At 37.2% G+C, this 15,752-nt stretch overlaps 4 protein-coding genes across 12 annotated transcripts; 1 reads left to right on the forward strand and 3 right to left on the reverse strand.

The window, feature by feature from the left end:
• Positions 1–1,393: 1,393 nt before the first annotated feature.
• Positions 1,394–4,482, reverse strand: LOC106749220 (uncharacterized protein CG1785). Of its 5 annotated transcripts, none has more exons than XM_014628454.1 (5): positions 4,175–4,482; positions 3,293–4,071; positions 2,691–3,223; positions 2,379–2,459; positions 1,394–1,601 (listed from the first exon to the last, which is right to left on the reverse strand). In XM_014628454.1, the coding sequence occupies exons 2-4, from the start codon at positions 4,055–4,057 to the stop codon at positions 2,390–2,392; spliced, it is 1,368 nt and encodes a 455-aa protein (XP_014483940.1). In that variant the 5' UTR covers positions 4,058–4,071; positions 4,175–4,482; the 3' UTR covers positions 1,394–1,601; positions 2,379–2,389. The 5 variants fall into 5 exon arrangements, with proteins under 5 accessions (XP_014483940.1, XP_014483939.1, XP_014483941.1 ...); XM_014628453.1 differs by having other exon boundaries at positions 3,293–4,074; XM_014628455.1 differs by having other exon boundaries at positions 3,293–4,057; positions 4,165–4,482.
• Positions 4,483–5,726: 1,244 nt separating this feature from the next.
• On the reverse strand, positions 5,727–7,241 carry LOC106749223 (ribosomal RNA small subunit methyltransferase NEP1). Of its 2 annotated transcripts, XM_014628462.1 has the most exons (5): positions 6,977–7,241; positions 6,556–6,799; positions 6,264–6,472; positions 6,048–6,177; positions 5,727–5,951 (listed from the first exon to the last, which is right to left on the reverse strand). In XM_014628462.1, exons 1-4 carry the CDS (start codon positions 7,115–7,117, stop codon positions 6,064–6,066), a joined length of 708 nt encoding a protein of 235 aa, XP_014483948.1. In that variant the 5' UTR covers positions 7,118–7,241; the 3' UTR covers positions 5,727–5,951; positions 6,048–6,063. The 2 variants fall into 2 exon arrangements, with proteins under 2 accessions (XP_014483948.1, XP_014483947.1); XM_014628461.1 differs by lacking the exon at positions 5,727–5,951 and having other exon boundaries at positions 5,984–6,177; positions 6,977–7,240.
• Positions 7,242–7,700: 459 nt separating this feature from the next.
• Positions 7,701–12,907, forward strand: LOC106749219 (ADP-ribosylation factor-binding protein GGA3). 2 transcript variants are annotated; one of them, XM_014628451.1, is made up of 12 exons: positions 7,701–7,875; positions 7,996–8,128; positions 8,219–8,379; positions 8,724–8,957; positions 9,100–9,273; positions 9,457–9,676; positions 9,811–10,140; positions 10,327–10,447; positions 10,550–10,893; positions 10,997–11,163; positions 11,297–11,407; positions 11,554–12,907. In XM_014628451.1, exons 2-12 carry the CDS (start codon positions 8,092–8,094, stop codon positions 11,644–11,646), a joined length of 1,992 nt encoding a protein of 663 aa, XP_014483937.1. In that variant the 5' UTR covers positions 7,701–7,875; positions 7,996–8,091; the 3' UTR covers positions 11,647–12,907. The 2 variants fall into 2 exon arrangements, with proteins under 2 accessions (XP_014483937.1, XP_014483936.1); XM_014628450.1 differs by having other exon boundaries at positions 7,701–7,808.
• LOC106749222 (target of rapamycin complex subunit lst8) lies at positions 12,858–15,697 on the reverse strand. Of its 3 annotated transcripts, none has more exons than XM_014628459.1 (8): positions 15,564–15,697; positions 15,105–15,232; positions 14,672–14,824; positions 14,475–14,536; positions 14,246–14,396; positions 13,797–13,999; positions 13,505–13,647; positions 12,858–13,344 (listed from the first exon to the last, which is right to left on the reverse strand). In XM_014628459.1, exons 2-8 carry the CDS (start codon positions 15,228–15,230, stop codon positions 13,220–13,222), a joined length of 963 nt encoding a protein of 320 aa, XP_014483945.1. In that variant the 5' UTR covers positions 15,231–15,232; positions 15,564–15,697; the 3' UTR covers positions 12,858–13,219. The 3 variants fall into 3 exon arrangements, with proteins under 3 accessions (XP_014483945.1, XP_014483946.1, XP_014483944.1); XM_014628460.1 differs by lacking the exon at positions 15,564–15,697 and adding an exon at positions 15,312–15,494; XM_014628458.1 differs by lacking the exon at positions 15,564–15,697 and having other exon boundaries at positions 15,105–15,493.
• Positions 15,698–15,752: the final 55 nt, after the last annotated feature.

The raw sequence follows: 15,752 nt of genomic DNA on the forward strand, positions 1-15,752 counted from the left end.
CGATATCGATTCTCGCGATTACCGGTCTTCCCGCGAAAATTACGAGATCGCCCGACGTCAAAAACAAACCCAAGATTTATTGCTATTTTCACGTTTTTTTTCTTTCTCCCGGATCTTCGGTTGACGTGGAAAATTTATATACACTTGACAACTATCTCTTTTTCAAGCAAATCTTGGTATGCGAGGCTTCAAGTATCGCGATTCTTCAATGAAAATAAATATCGCAGCGACCTATATTTCTCGTATATTTTTCACACATCATGAAACAAAACTATTGAATCAAACAGCTGTGATTGCTAACTCGTGACGACGAGAGAATGGATTTGTACGGGAAGGATAAGGGCAACGTCAGCTTGCCCCCGCGTTTACAGCCACCAGATGTAGGCAAAATGAGAGAGATTATCTTTAATACACAAAAGGCATTCTACGATTTAAAAATCGAAGAAATAAATAAGAGAATTCGAAGGTATTTATTAAAGAGAGAAGCACTTTGGACTTCTTTTAAGATACTTACATTAATCCTAAATACAATGAAGTATATTTTATGCTAATATACAATATATATATATTTTTTTTTTTTAATTATGTATATTGCTTGATGTATAATTGAAGGAAGATCTCTTCTTTCATCGATTACGTTATCTAACAAATAACTAGTACATTGGATAACACCAATATTGATCCTCAATAAGCATATTTATATAAATATGCTATTTTAACTGTTTTACTTCTTGGTATCGGTTTCAGAATGCAGAAATAATTTAACAATGACCCTCTAATATAACAGATAACGATGCAATTTTTTGAAATAGATTAGAAGAACGGAATAAGGAATTGAAGGATTGTCTAAAAGATACGGATAGTTCTATTAAAGACTTGCAAAAGGAGAGATCGCAAGAGATATCTGGTTTAAAATCACAATTTGTCACTCAGATGGCCAGAGTGGAGGAATATAAGAAGCAACTGAATGCTTTGGAAAATGCAAGAATAGACAATAAATCCGCTCATGCTGCAAAATTGATGAGTATTAATGAAAAATATGACAATACACGACTCGAGCTTATTTCGCAACTCAAGCTCTTGAGTGAGTGTTTCTTAATTTCTGTTTCTTAATAAAATTTCCCTCGAGATCATCATACCACATTTCTGTTACACATATTATGTACATTTATATTCTTGGAAAATTTACCCAAGATGTCTACAGTCATCAATTTTATAATTTCCTCTGATGTGCTAAGATGCGAAAACTAACGTTTTGGAAGATTACAAATTGATGCAACAGATTCTGGAAAAGAAATTAGAAGTGCAAAATGAAGCCTTGATCCACGACAAGGAACAAGTGACAGACAAATTACAGCAGACTGAAAGAAAATTCAAGACTGACAAGAAGAAGTAAAAAAAGGACGAGTTTTATTTGTCCCTGTTGAAATTTCCTCGCTAAGAAATTGATATTACATTTGAATGACGCTCCAGACTCAATGAAGAATTGTATAATCGCCTCCTGGACTTGGCCGGTGTGTTTCAACTTGAAGTAGCTCGACACATGCCACATTCCATATCCAGATTGCTGTCAGAAAATATTGCTGTGGACAATATGTTATCTGCAATCACCGAGAATATGAATCTTAAAAAACAGGACTGTATCAAACACAAGTAAGCCTGTAGAATCACAAGAGCTTAAAATTTTAGTGTATAGGTGTTAAACTTGGGGTTTGCCCAAATTAAACATGTTGTACCACTTATTACTTCGCACAGAAACACTATAAAAGGATATAAAAAGAGAATCAGTGAGGGACACTTGAACGCAAGGCGATCCTTACTGGTCGCGAAATTGGAGAAATCCGTGAGCACGAAGTTGCGTGAAATGCGCGATGAGACGGAAACGAATTTATCCCGAATAAGCAAGTTTAATTATCTGACAGAAGAGCAATATGTGACGAACATAGATAATGCGAGAAACAGAGCGCGACAATGTGAGGTGCGCGTCAAACGCTTGGAGATATTGCTCTATCGCGAGAAAGAGAAACTCACTATTGCCGAAGATAAAAAACAACAATTAAATAATCAGTTACAAAAACACACGCAGATGCTCCATGACATTCAATGTGAATTAAAGTGTCTTAAAACTGCGCAAAAAATAATTAGCTAAAACTAATCAAAAACTGAATAAGATTGAAGGAGATACAAGATATTTATATGCGAAATAAAGTACAATAAAATAAATGAAAATTATGAATGACTAATGATTGAGAAGGACTAAAAAGTTTCATTGAAGATTGGAAATCTGGTTTCTTACATATTAAAAAAAATTTCTATTAATAAATCCTTTTAACTATAATATAAAATAGATATGAAATAATAAAGAAATATGAAAATACCTTCCTTATTTTTACGCCTCGGGTAAATTTATTTTATGATCCGGTTTCACGAATCTCTTCACCTTTGCTTTGTCTTTCGTCCTATATCACAGAAGAAGATTATTTAAACAATATATTAAAGATACATCATGTAACTTATTAATAATTTATCATTTTTTAAACTCATCAATTAATCAATAACCTTTCATATTTGAATTTATTTTGCCTAATTTCTAGTTTGCTTTCTACCTACTAAAGCTTTTTTCTTTAAAAATCTCTCAAACTGGAATATTATCGCAAGTATATTTAGAACATCCCTCCTCTGTTACTTACAATTTTATGACGCTCGGTGCAAGAATGTTCCTCTGCTGAAGAGATTTGAATCGGTCTTTTAGAAGGTTCTTACTGGGATTACATAAGTTTCTTAGATTTCCAGACAATTCTTCCGAGAGTAAGAAATCAGGATTCAAGGGCTCGAATTTCGTCTTGCTCAGAATCTTTGGTATGGTGGATTCCCTTTCACGTTTTTTCACACGTTTCTGTCGCAAAAGTTCTTCCTTCTTTTCTTTGGAATCTATCTGCTTCTTCAGAACCTTTAACTTATAGATATCAGAGACCTTCCTCTTCTCAACTTTAGCCAGAGCATGTTCATTGACTATTTGTTTCTGCTCCTGCTGCTTTCTCCTCTGTACAAGCGTTTTTTTGACATTCTTGACAGATTTACTGTTTGCTATTGCTACAGACAAATCTTCCTCTTCAACAAGGTCTTCTTTGGTAGGCTTAGAACCTGCCATGGTTTGTTTCTCTACTGGCAAACCCTCTGACATTTCTTTCATCAGATACTCTTCTCTTTTACCTACCGGAATCTGAATGAACGAGTATTAGAAATTGAAGAGCAAAGTGACGGTCCAAACAAACACTCAAAAAATATTTACCTTCTTGAACATCTTAGACGTGACTCTGTCTAAATGTGCCTCTTCTTTCATAAGTTCCAATTCTTTCTGGGCAATTTCGTTCAGCAGCTTTTGATGATCAGTGTGCAATGGATTATAAGATGTACCAGGATGTGGTATTTCTACTGCCGGTAGAATAGATGTTTTCTTATGTAAAGATGAAGGCAACTTCCTCTTTTGTACCCCCATATGCTTGACTGTATGTCTGATACTGTCTGTTGACATCCATTCAGTGACTGCTTCTGGTAGTAGATTGCTCGTAACATCCCATATGTCATTTTTAAATTCTCCCCTCTTAGGACGTTTCAGGAAAGCAGCTCTCGCAAGTGCCCTATTCTTCAACGCTTCTTTCTCCTTCAATTTAAGAATACCCTTCAATTTCCTGTCTGCTTCACGTTGCCGCAATATAGAACTCATACGTTCCTCCTTGGTCCTGACTCGGTTTCGCTTCGGGATCGGATCGGGAACTTGCGTGTGTGGTTTCAAAGGAGCGAAACATCTTGCTTCTTTTTCCTTCAAGGCTAACCTGGCTGCACGTTTGGAAGATAAAACAGTTTCAGTTTTATCGGCGACCTTGTCGACAATAAATAGCTGAGAATCTGTTTGCTCTGACAAAGGAGCCCCCAGTCGTTCCTCTAATCTCTTGTCCTCGAGAAACGCGTCTACATCTTGAGTATCGATGTGCTTCCTCCACGATTTTTTTGTCTTTTTAGACACCTTACGTTTCTTAATTTTGGCGTCAATCATCTGCAGGGAAGAATCTACTATTCATCCAAATAAAATGTAAGCATAAAGAACTTTGATAATAAATTCGGAAAGTTCTCTCTTACAACAGATTATATTTGTATTCGTACCGAAACTTACCGCGAACAACTGTCGTGATACCACGTGCGTTGAAGAGGTTAGCACCAGTTATCGTTAACCTCACTTGCACATAGATAATATGAGTAATTTAAAAGTAATAGTTTAAACAATTAATAAATTGTACTTTCGCAATAAACAATACGATTAAATTATTACTGTATGATACAACAATCTAAGGTAACAATTGATCACCTCGATTAAATCATTAGACTTGTGTTTAACTGCACTGTTTGGACTGCAACCAAGGACATGCAAGGGCAGCACAATAAAGGCGGTTTATTCAAAATTTGATATTATATTTAAGATAGTCCAAGAACTCATTTTAATACGCTGTATACAGCTAAATAAGGGTAACTTATTTAGCTGTATACAGCGTGTTAAAATAAACGTTACTACTTTATAATATAACAAAAGAGTTTTCTAATTTTAGTCGTAAAATTTTTAAATAAAAAATATGTCCGATCCGTTGCTGAATTATATACCATGAAGTATACAAATTAATTCTCAGCCTCCAAATTCAATCAATTAGCACCTATTTATACTGAACTTTTCTTGCTGTCATGTTAAGGTTTCGAAAAGCAACTTAAATAACTATAAAGGAGAATTCACACCTTGGCGAAAGAGCAGAAAATAAAAAAGCAGATCAGCCAATTAGAAACTCGCACAGGTATTCGAAAGTTTCTGCTTGATCTACTGCTCACTATCAGCGTGAGTACTGATTGGTTTTCTGCTTTTCGGTTTTTCCGTCAAGGTGTGAATTCTCCCTAATATCCGATTCTGCAGTTGACATAACCTCAAAAAGCGGTCGATAAGCGTAGCAAGTACAATGGCGTCTGATAAGCAACGTGTCAGGCATTGCATGCTTTTCGCGTTCCACCTGAAAAAGAATCCCAGCGAGGCTAAGAAGATGATTTGTTCAGCTTTCGGGGAAGATGCTGTGTCCTATAGCACGTGTAAAAAGTGGTTCAAAAGGTTCCAAGAAGGAAACTTCAATATCGCGGATAACGAACGTCCTAGACAACCCAAGAAGGTTGAAAACGACGATTCGGAACGGTTGGAAGATAATTTGTATCAGACGCAGTCAGAGCTTGCTCAAGCACTCGGAGTAACCCAACAAGCAATATCTGTTCGCCAACAAAAGTTTGGGAAAGATCAAAAGGTGGGCCATTAAGTCCCTCACGTGCTCTCTTGACAATAAAGATAGACGTCGCGATATAGCTGTTTCCCTGCGTCTACGTTCAAGAGGAAGAATTTTTTGTACAAAATAGTGACCGATGATGAAAAGTGAATATTGCGCAACAATCCAAAGAGGCGCCATTCTTTTACCGACATGGGATTCGCTAACTGCCCAATCGATGGCAAAAGTGTATAGATTATGATGGAAATTATTATTTCGCATTTAAAATCTGATTTAATTTTTTACAAACAATAAATTTATTGAAAAAAGGTCGAGAATTAATTTGTACATTTAATATTAACTCGATTTCTTATATTTGTATTTTTATTAATGTCTAAGATTATCAACTTTCAATTCTAACTTATAAGTAAACTATATTTAAATTGTTCTTTAATTCATATATTTTGAATGCGTCAACCGATCCTAAGAGCACACTTAAGAGTTAGCACACAATCAATAATATCTTTATAAAAAAACTGATTTATTTAAATTATATTAAAAAAATAAGAATTGAAGAAAAAAGTATGATACTAAAATCCATATTCTGAACTCACTTTTATCAGTAAAGCTGAACCCGAGTCTCCAAAAGGATAAATATTTCTAAGACAGGAGGAAACAAAACTTTTCCTTCAGCTTTTTTAAGTAAAATCGTGAAATATTCAGATAATTGGCTTATATATACATGACATTACATACATGATCTCACAGTTTTCTAGATAATTCCCCAAACTTCTTCAAATGCTATACATAATTTGCTACATGTGATAGCAGCTGAAAGAGGATATTTACTGATCGAGATGGTATCCTCCGTATAATCTGTTTTGATCTAGACAAAAGAACATGAAAATATTCATAAAAAATCAAGTTATTAATGCAATATGATAGTAATCATATGTAACGATAATAACTCACTTGGCCGTGTGCCATAGCTCCAACTACAATAGCAATTGGTTCTTCAGAAGGCGCAAGTTCTCGTGGGTGTTGCACTTTGTCAGCACTAAATGACATAAGTATCTTACGACAACCAACCGGCAAATGATCAGACACAGGATTTTTAATTACTTTCAGGAGTCTCATCGGTCCATCGGATGCTCTGATACTGTACTTGTGTAGTAGTTGTACTGCGACATAATATTATGTTAATGACAATTATATCAATTGTACAAAATGATATAAGGCAAAAACAGACGATATCAATATTTACCCATTAGTCCAGCGAAACGTTTGAAAGTTCTCGGGATCCTGGTTTGTGGATTAATTTCAATCAGTACATTCTTCTCTGTATGTACGTACACTTGCAACAATCCTGCTCTATTCAACGGACTGTCCATTAACATTAACAAACATTGATGAGTGATGTCTGGCCTGCACGAGCCTGGATCGCGATTGTATTTCTTATAAATAGCTGGGTGATCGTCGCAATTCAATAGCTCAAAACTGTTCCCATTCTGCGAAATATAAACGCTTAATTCATCCGTTTCTATCAGCAAGCTAACTTTACAAGGAGATTCATGCATTTGTAGACATCATGTTGAAATTATAAATGCGTAGAAATAATTGGCGTCGATAAAAAGAGAACATTTTTAAACCCATAAACGCTAAGTGATACAAAAAACAAGCCTCACCTTCACGGATTCTAGTTGAGCCTGCTCTAATATAACAATAAGACGCTTCTCTTGATTCTTGATATGTCTTACTTGCAGGTGTTTGGGAGCGGGATCGAATTCATGTTCATCTTCGTCGCGCCTTTTCCTTTTCTGCTTCATTTTGAATATAGCACAAAAATATGCGTATCAAAGGACTCGTTACTTTTTACGTGTACACGCCGTAGCAGACTGTATATTGTGCGCCGCCATTGTCATGGCCGCTATTATTAGTTCCGGAATCTCCACTACGAGCCGCCACCGTTTCGACCGAAAAAACGAGGTCGTGGTATTTGGGTCGAATAGACCGCGTCCCTGTGTTCTTTTTGTACACCCTTAATAATAATAAAAAAACGAAGTTTGTGGTACAACTCAATAACGGGTCAAACGACGGTTTATTTAGAAAAGATCGAGTCCACTTCACGCTGCAGATGCTTCGAAGCGCCGTATAGGCCAATCATATCCTTTCTTTAAGTACTCGAAAGCTTTGTAGCTTCAAGTGAATCCTACTCTAAAGTAGTGCGACTCAACGGCAGGGCGGACCTATATAAAAAAGTTTCATTAACAATAATTTCTTCTACCCGATTTAATTTAAACGCAGAACAGGCATAGATAGATATTAAAGACCGATGGAGAAAAAATGGGAGATTAATTAGCAGCCACATAAATCAGGCGATTATTATATTAAAGTTTCGTCGTGTCTTTTGTGCAGGAGTCATTACGTTCTCCGGTATGGATCATTTAGCCGTAGGTAGGGCAAGATGGCTCCATCGATAGGAACAGCTGTTTTACGCCGAAGGACATCGTAAAGCAAGTAAATAATAAATTGGAAACAATATAAAACGACGAAAGACCGACCTCTCGTATAAATCGTTAGACCCGTTAGTAGATAGTAGCTGGCCAATTAATTATAATAGCCGATTGTTGCGAACTAGGCATTAGGATGAATTTAATGTTTCGGCTAGCAATGACCGATAACACGCTCTCATGTGATTTTGCAGAAAAGTGCGAGATCTGATACAAAATGTCGCGGGCTTCGCTTTAGCTAGCGCAGGTCTCGAAAGTTACATGCAACGATAAACAATCACGATTTTAAGATGGACGTGGTGACCACTAGCCTAGAAGCTCTCATACGTGAGTATGATTATGACCGGTGATTTAAATATGGCCTTTTTAGCGAAGATGCTTAATGAATGTACACATTGTAACATTGCGTTGTCACAGAGAGAGCGACGAATTCACAAAATCAGAAGCCAGATGTAGCAGCCATCGAGGCGTTCTGCGTGTTGCTTACCAAAGAAGCTGAGGGTATTCAAATAGGTACCAAGTTATTGGCGACGCATATTCAGTCGCTCAATGAATCGGAAGCCTTGCAAGCTCTTTCAGTATGTTATTATCAGATATTTTACACAGTACTATTGTTATTATGTAATACTACTTTATATCCTTGAGAAAATAGTGGTTATCTATATTAGCTATTAATGGATTTTCTTGTATATGTTGATATCTAGATACTACTAAAACATTGTGACAGTATTGATCTAAACTTTAAAGTATATATAGATCTTGAAAATGAAAAAAGGCATATAGATCCAATTTAAAATGATATACATTTTCAAGATATACCATATACCATAGCTTGTATGATATTAAAAAAAGTTTCAACCTGTATTTGTATGTTATATATATATATATATATATATATATATATATATATATTTATTTTCAGCTATTAGATACTTGTATGAAAAGATGCGGTCCATTATTTCACGCTGAAGTCGGTAAATTCCGTTTTCTAAACGAGATGATAAAACTTGTCTCGCCGAAATACTTGGGCGATCGTACCACAGCCAGTGTGCGGCAGAAGGTCCTGCAACTTCTTTATGGATGGATCAAGGAATATCCTCGTGAATTAAAAATTAAAGAAGCTTATGAGATGCTTAAGAAACAAGGGGTCATTGAGGTTGGTTGGTTTTGCCTACTTATAGTTTACATTTCTAATTATCGTCATTGTCTTGTTCAATCTTCAAATATAGTTACCGCATCTTCTTGTGCGCGTATGTGAAGTATTGAGAAAGAAAGACAAAAAAAACATCGAATTGCAGGAAGATGCTGCGTTCATAATGGCTAACAGTGAGGAGAGTCAAAAGTCGTCGAAGATAAGGAACAATATATTCGAAAATGAAGAGATGTCGAAGCACTTGCGCAAGTTGCTTCACAGCAAGGACCCTTACGATCTGCAGACCGCGAATCGACTGATCAAGGTTATGGTAAAAGAGGTAGATATCCAAGTCGCAGGATAATATTTGAAGCGAGAGATCCTTGGATTAAAATTCAAACGCTCCAATGGAGGCATTGAAGTGTTTAAATCTCGATCCAATATTTTCCTACTCTAACTATTTCTGATTCTTGCATTTTTCCTTGGATCCTATGTAGATTGCACACGTTATATTTTTTTTTAGGACGAGGAGAGATTGCAGTTAAGCTCGCGAAGACACATGGAATTAGAGTCGGTGCACAACAATGTGAAGCTCCTCTCCGAGATGTTGGACTCGTACAATCAGAATGAGACCAGCGCGGAGGATCTTGAGTTGATGAAGGAGCTGCATCAGGCGTGCGAGCGGCTGAAACCTATGCTCTTGAGACTCGCCAGTGAGACTCAAGGCAACGTTGAAATGCTCGGTACCTTATCATGTTTCATTTTGTACCGAGTCGCGCGTGTAACACATTCGTCTCTCTGTTACATTCGACTTCATTAGATAGATTTGATTAAGCGATAAGAGCGAATTTGAATAGCCGAGATTCTGCTTACTCAGGTGACGTGCTCGCCGCGAGCGACGAGCTCAGCCAGGTCTTCGAGAAGTACACGTCTGTCATCGTTCTCGGGCAGTCCACAACGGAGTCTTCTAAGGCGAACACTTTCAACAACGGGCCGTCACTCTTAGATCTATCGTCCCCAACGGAAAGTGTTCCCTGCGAGGACACCTTGAGCACGCCGAGCGCGACTTCGGCGGACCATCGATCGGACATGGACGTGCTGGGGGACATATTTAGCGTGCTGGAGAAACCAGTCAAGTCGGATGCGAGTCTCCTGATGCCGAACAACATCATGCAACCGATCAGTATCTCGCCCGTAAACAAGAAAAGTGAGCATAGATCCGTAACCGGGACGATTCGATCGCAAGAATCTTAAGTTCACGAAGAAGGTTTCGAGGCTGAAACTATTCTTATGGCTTAAACAGTTTTCCTTTTTTGCTTATTTGTCCGTTGCGCTTAGTCATTGAATGTTTTAGTCATGCGTTGCTTTCTGAAATGACAATATTTGAATGTAGACGAAGTTACCAATACCGAGGGAGATAAGATAGACAGTAAAGCGAAAGCACTAGAGGAGTTAAATGAGTTGGGAGAGACTTTGCTCAAACAAAGTTTGTCGAGTGTGCGCACGTCGCAAGGGTGAGTATATTTTATGTCACTTGTTTGTGCCTTAACAATTTGTTGTCTACACGCAAAAGCTACACCATATTTACACATGTATTGTGGATGATCGTTTTGCAGGAAATTGAATAGCAACACGACGAAAACCACTGACTCGGTTTGGAAACAAAATTGGTCCCGCGATTCTAACAACAGTGCGTCGCAACGTATCGCGACGGACCAGTCGGGACGTGCGAGAAAGTGTGAAACAAACGGTGACTCGGAAACTTCGGCGTCCGCGAACTCGTCGAAAATCAACGTGATCGCCGATTCGTGTAACAAGAACAGTAGTGCGGTAACACCGGACGCGAGAATATCACAGCAGCAGCATCAGGAGGTGACGCGCAATGGTTCGTCGACGGATGCCGAGCCCGAAATCAAACCACTAACTGATATCAATGTTAATCTCGAGGACATCACACCAGGTTGCTACAGCGCCTTAATTAATTGATACACCAAACTATTGTTTTATCAGTCCTTGTCTTATTTCTTGTACATTATACTTAAAGAATCAATCGCAATCGACAGGTACAAATCCACCTCTGACGGTAATCGAGGAAAGAAACAGCATAACCGTGGTCCTTCATTTTGCCCAAGACAGCCCTAGGCCGGACGTATCTGTGGTAGTGATCACTACAATGAGCAAAAACGCAAAGCCGCTTAGTAATTACCAATTCCAAGCAGTCGTGCCCAAAGTGAGTGTACTCGATAGCCTCAAGTTCGTAAATTTAAGCGTCTGATGAATCTTAAAGTATCCTTAAAGATCCGAGAGAATTTACATACAATTGAACAATCATAATTTTCTCGAACTTCGAAACGTGTGCGCAGAAATGCAAGTGCAGACTGCAGGCACCTTCCGGCACAAAGTTACCGGCGCATAATCCGTTCCTTCCACCATCGGCGATCACGCAAATCATGCTGATTGCAAATCCTCTCAAGGTAACGTAATTATTATTTTTTCGTATCTTAAAATTTAAGGTAAATTAATAGTTTAACCGCCCAACGCGTACATCTCGTTCAAATCAGCCCGATTAATTCGTTATCGTTGGGCGAAAATTACATTTCTCATTAATTTGTAATTTTAGGAGCCCGTGTCCTTGAAGTTTATGCTGAGCTATACGTTGGACGACGAAACGTTTACAGAGATGGGCGAAGTGGACAAGTTACCTCATCTATGAGGTCCAGCGCATCTCTGCGACGATCCCGATGCGACGTTGCATTCGTATTCGTGCCCTCAGCAGGCCAAAAGTAACATAAAAATATTCCAATTATAGAGCGATCCCATTTAAGAATACGTGCAATGAGAGGTGAATTTGTTAGATTTTTTCCCCGCGCTACTTTAAGCTTAGAATGCATAATAATCTGGAGAGATCGGTCTGACGACTACCCTAATTGTACATTTTATATGTATTGTTCTCCCCGCGCACGAATGATGCCTTTCTCTCAAAGGAAATGAAAGACGCAGTGAACGTTTCATACGAAACGAGCATGTGTGCCGATACCAAGTGTGTTGATATTCTTTTATCATCTCGTACCCTAATAGAGAACCGTACATTTCCATTCAAATATAATAACGTAAAGATCGGCAACCATCTGAATTATATTTATTTTCTAATTTCGAGTCCCCCGCGCGATATATGTTAGATGGAGATCGAGAAAACACGCTACTTCATCTCGCTAGATCTTCGAGGCCGAGTTGAGTTTGAAACGTATCCGGTGTGAGACACTTCGTAATATTTATTATGCCATGAAGTAATATATAAAATATAAAAGTACTTATTCTCGCGCGTAAGATGTCGTCTTATGTATTGTGTATTCGCATAGTTTGTATGAAAGTACAATAAGTATGACGAAGCGAAACGTCGGCTGCAAATTGTGCATTCTAGGATTAAATTAGCGAGACATCGAGAGGTAAGAGCAATTAAATTATCTTAGTGCGAAATTTGCAAGAATTGTCATAAGAGTGTCAATAAAGAAGGGAAGAGACACATACACCCTTGATCTAGCTAGTATGCATAGCGCTGTTTTAGACTCGGCGGCATACTTCTACTTACGCGTTCTTAGTTCAATTCTCAGCATCTAAGAATTTCTCATATCGAATATGCGAAAGGGACGTGCGTACTAGGATTAAGCAGGGTGAAATTCTTTCGAATTGTTACGGACATCTTCGTTTTAGTTTACGATACGCTATTTCCGGTATTTGTTTATTCATACGTACATATTTAAGAGTCTATCGTACATACGTAGTTTTATGCTGCTTTGTGATATATGCTTTAATAAGTGTAAACCTACTTTTAAGACTGCGAGTTTAATAAACCAAATAAGGTTAAGGAGGAATAAACGGGAAGGGCTGTAGCGTGTCTATATGAAGCAAAACAAATTCCGCAAGTGTTTTGATGATATTTTAATTAATAGATTATTAAATTATTATTACACCGATTTTTTTTTTTTTACACCGTCGAGCGAATTTCCCGTCAAATTTCTATAATGCGTATTTTGAATTTCTTTCCTTGATACAAAGTCTTACGAGGTGATTAATTTTCGATTTTCCAAAACTAACTTGCAAATGATATTTAAGATATTATTAAGAAACGAATATACATTTATATACGCGTACCTGACTCTAATTTCTCTTGCTCGCATCGAAATCGTAAGCGCACAATTCTCAATTTTTGGTAATTTGTAAAAATTAAGAAACGTCTATACACGTCTTATCTATCTCATATATATATATATATTTGCTTTTTATGTTTAACTTGCGGAAACGATTTCGTCGCGGAAAGCAAGAGCCGTGACAGCTTTTTGGTGTCCTTGATATTCTCGTTCTATTGTTCCTGTAGATGCGTTCCACAACCTCGCGACTCCGTCTGAGGAAGCTGCGTGAAATGCGACCAACACAAAGTAAAATCAAATATACAAGAAATATTATAAAACATCAATTGCTTTGTATAGTCTCTTGATTCTTTCTACGATTCTTGAAAAATGGAAAATTCTGATAGAATTTAGCAAAAGTTAATGGGAAGATGCTGTGCTCACCAGTAAATATATATTGAGAATCTGCACTGAATGCTGCGTCCCAAACCCAGCGTTTCGCCTCGTGTTGAAGAACTTGCACTTCGGAGAAATCCGTCGTTCTCCACACTCTGGCAGTTTGATCGGCCGACGTCGTCACCAACAATCTTAATGGATCAATTTAAGCGTGGAAAATGTTCAACAGAACTCATAAAAAGGATAGTTTATAATATCAAGTTTGTAATATATCATTCTAAAATACCAGGAAGGTGGATAGGGAAGCAATTGTCCATAGCTCTACAACAGAGATGCTTACGTAGAATCAGGACTAAATTTGCAACGAAGAGCATAACGCTTATGAGCCAAAAGTTTGTGACGAGGATTCAGTTTCGTGGGCTCCTCCCCGGTGCCCCCTGTAAGTGTCCAGATGTAACAATGTCCTTTATTATTTACAGCTGCCATATAAGTACCATCCTGATCTACCGCGATATCCTGAATTGAAGATTCAGCCTCGGGAATCTATAAATAGTAACACGTACAAAGATGGTTCAAATATCGAATTGCTAAAATTATTGTAATACTATGATTTCTCTAAACATTTTTGCATCTGCATTCTTTTGTTTGTATACTTATGTGAAGCTGTACTATGTTATATTATCAAATACAAGTTTCTGAAAACGGGAAAAAATCACCGTTGAAATTTTACTCCCGTGGATTATGCTAAAGAATGTGAAAAATTCCCAATATAAAACACCAACTACATACTAATTGTTCATTGTGATCTGAACGCAAGTCCCATAAATGTATGACTCCACTCTGGTCGCCAACAATCAGTTCCGCCTGATTCGGATGTAGGCATACACAGTTTACAGGTGCAGTAACTTGAAATATTCTTTGGCATTGAAAATTACTGGACCTGTTATATCATTAAATAACGATTCTAAGTCAAGAAACAACTTCTACAAATTATTTCTTATCCATACAAATAACTTGCCTCATGTCCCATATCCTTGCTGAACAGTCTTCTCCTCCAGTGAACATCCATTTTCCTTCTTCCTATTTGCAAATAACGTTTATTAACGTTAACATATTTACATTGTATACTGCAGCTTATACAATTCTCTAACTTAATAACACATGTATAATCATACACAAGCATTCTACATATGACACAAAATATTGACATTAAACCTGAAAGCCTAAGCCGGTAATATTCTTTGACACTCCATCATAATTTATAACTGGATTGGGGTTGTTTGATGCTAAGTCATACATCCGTATATGCTGATATCCAGCAGCAGCGACAACATACTTGTCAGGAGTGATATCTAACGCATTAACTTGCTGTAAAGTTCATTAAGGAAACTTATGGAAACACTATAGTAGGGAAATTCTACACAATAAGCTAACTGTTAAAATATGCAATCTTCATTAAATAGATATGCAAATTACACTAATTCTTCCATTATTAACAATAGTTTACTTAATGTACTATTTATGCAAAATTGCAATACTTATTAAATAAAACGTTGAACAAAAGTAATATATAATGTACAAATATAATAAGATATTGCATAAAAGAATAATATAGCCAAGATTTCTTCGCATAATCATAAGAGGATACAGAATCCGCGTGTTGTGCTGTACGCTGACAAACGCCTGTATGTGGTTGCCATATTTTGATTGTATGATCATAACCTCCCGTTACGAAAATCACTTGTTCATTGTTAATTGCACCCTCGACAGTCATTTCTAGTTGAATTAAAATTTATCCAATTAGAAAATTCACGATAGCTCCTCATTCAACAGCCATATTATTTTCAAAACACACCGCGATGCGCAGTAATCTTTCACTACCATAACGGCCACGTTCAGCAGAACGTTTAATTGAAACCATTGAAAATTTTCTGAGCTGAGATTGGATTATTCTTTTAGATCTACAGGAATAATCCAATGTCAGGACAAGAAATTTCCAACAGTGATAAAATAAACGTTCTGCTGAACACGGACAGAAAACTGATCTAACCTAACAACAGTAAAAAGCGTTGGTAGTGTTCAGAAGAAGCTAAAGCTTTACGATTACCTATGATTGATATATTCTTCTTGACCTGTCAAGAATTTAAATTAACCTTCAATCATAAAAATAATCACAAATCTGATTTCTAACGCCTTTTCTGGAGGATTCACATTGAACTCAATATGCGACATATTCAACATCCAATAGGAGGATACTTTTTAGTCCCGATCTACAACAGGCGTTTTAAGCCCTAAG

This window comes from Dinoponera quadriceps, unplaced genomic scaffold, assembly GCF_001313825.1.
Source record: "Dinoponera quadriceps isolate SergipeBrazil2010 unplaced genomic scaffold, ASM131382v1 scaffold2952, whole genome shotgun sequence".
Lineage (NCBI taxonomy): Eukaryota > Metazoa > Arthropoda > Insecta > Hymenoptera > Formicidae > Dinoponera > Dinoponera quadriceps.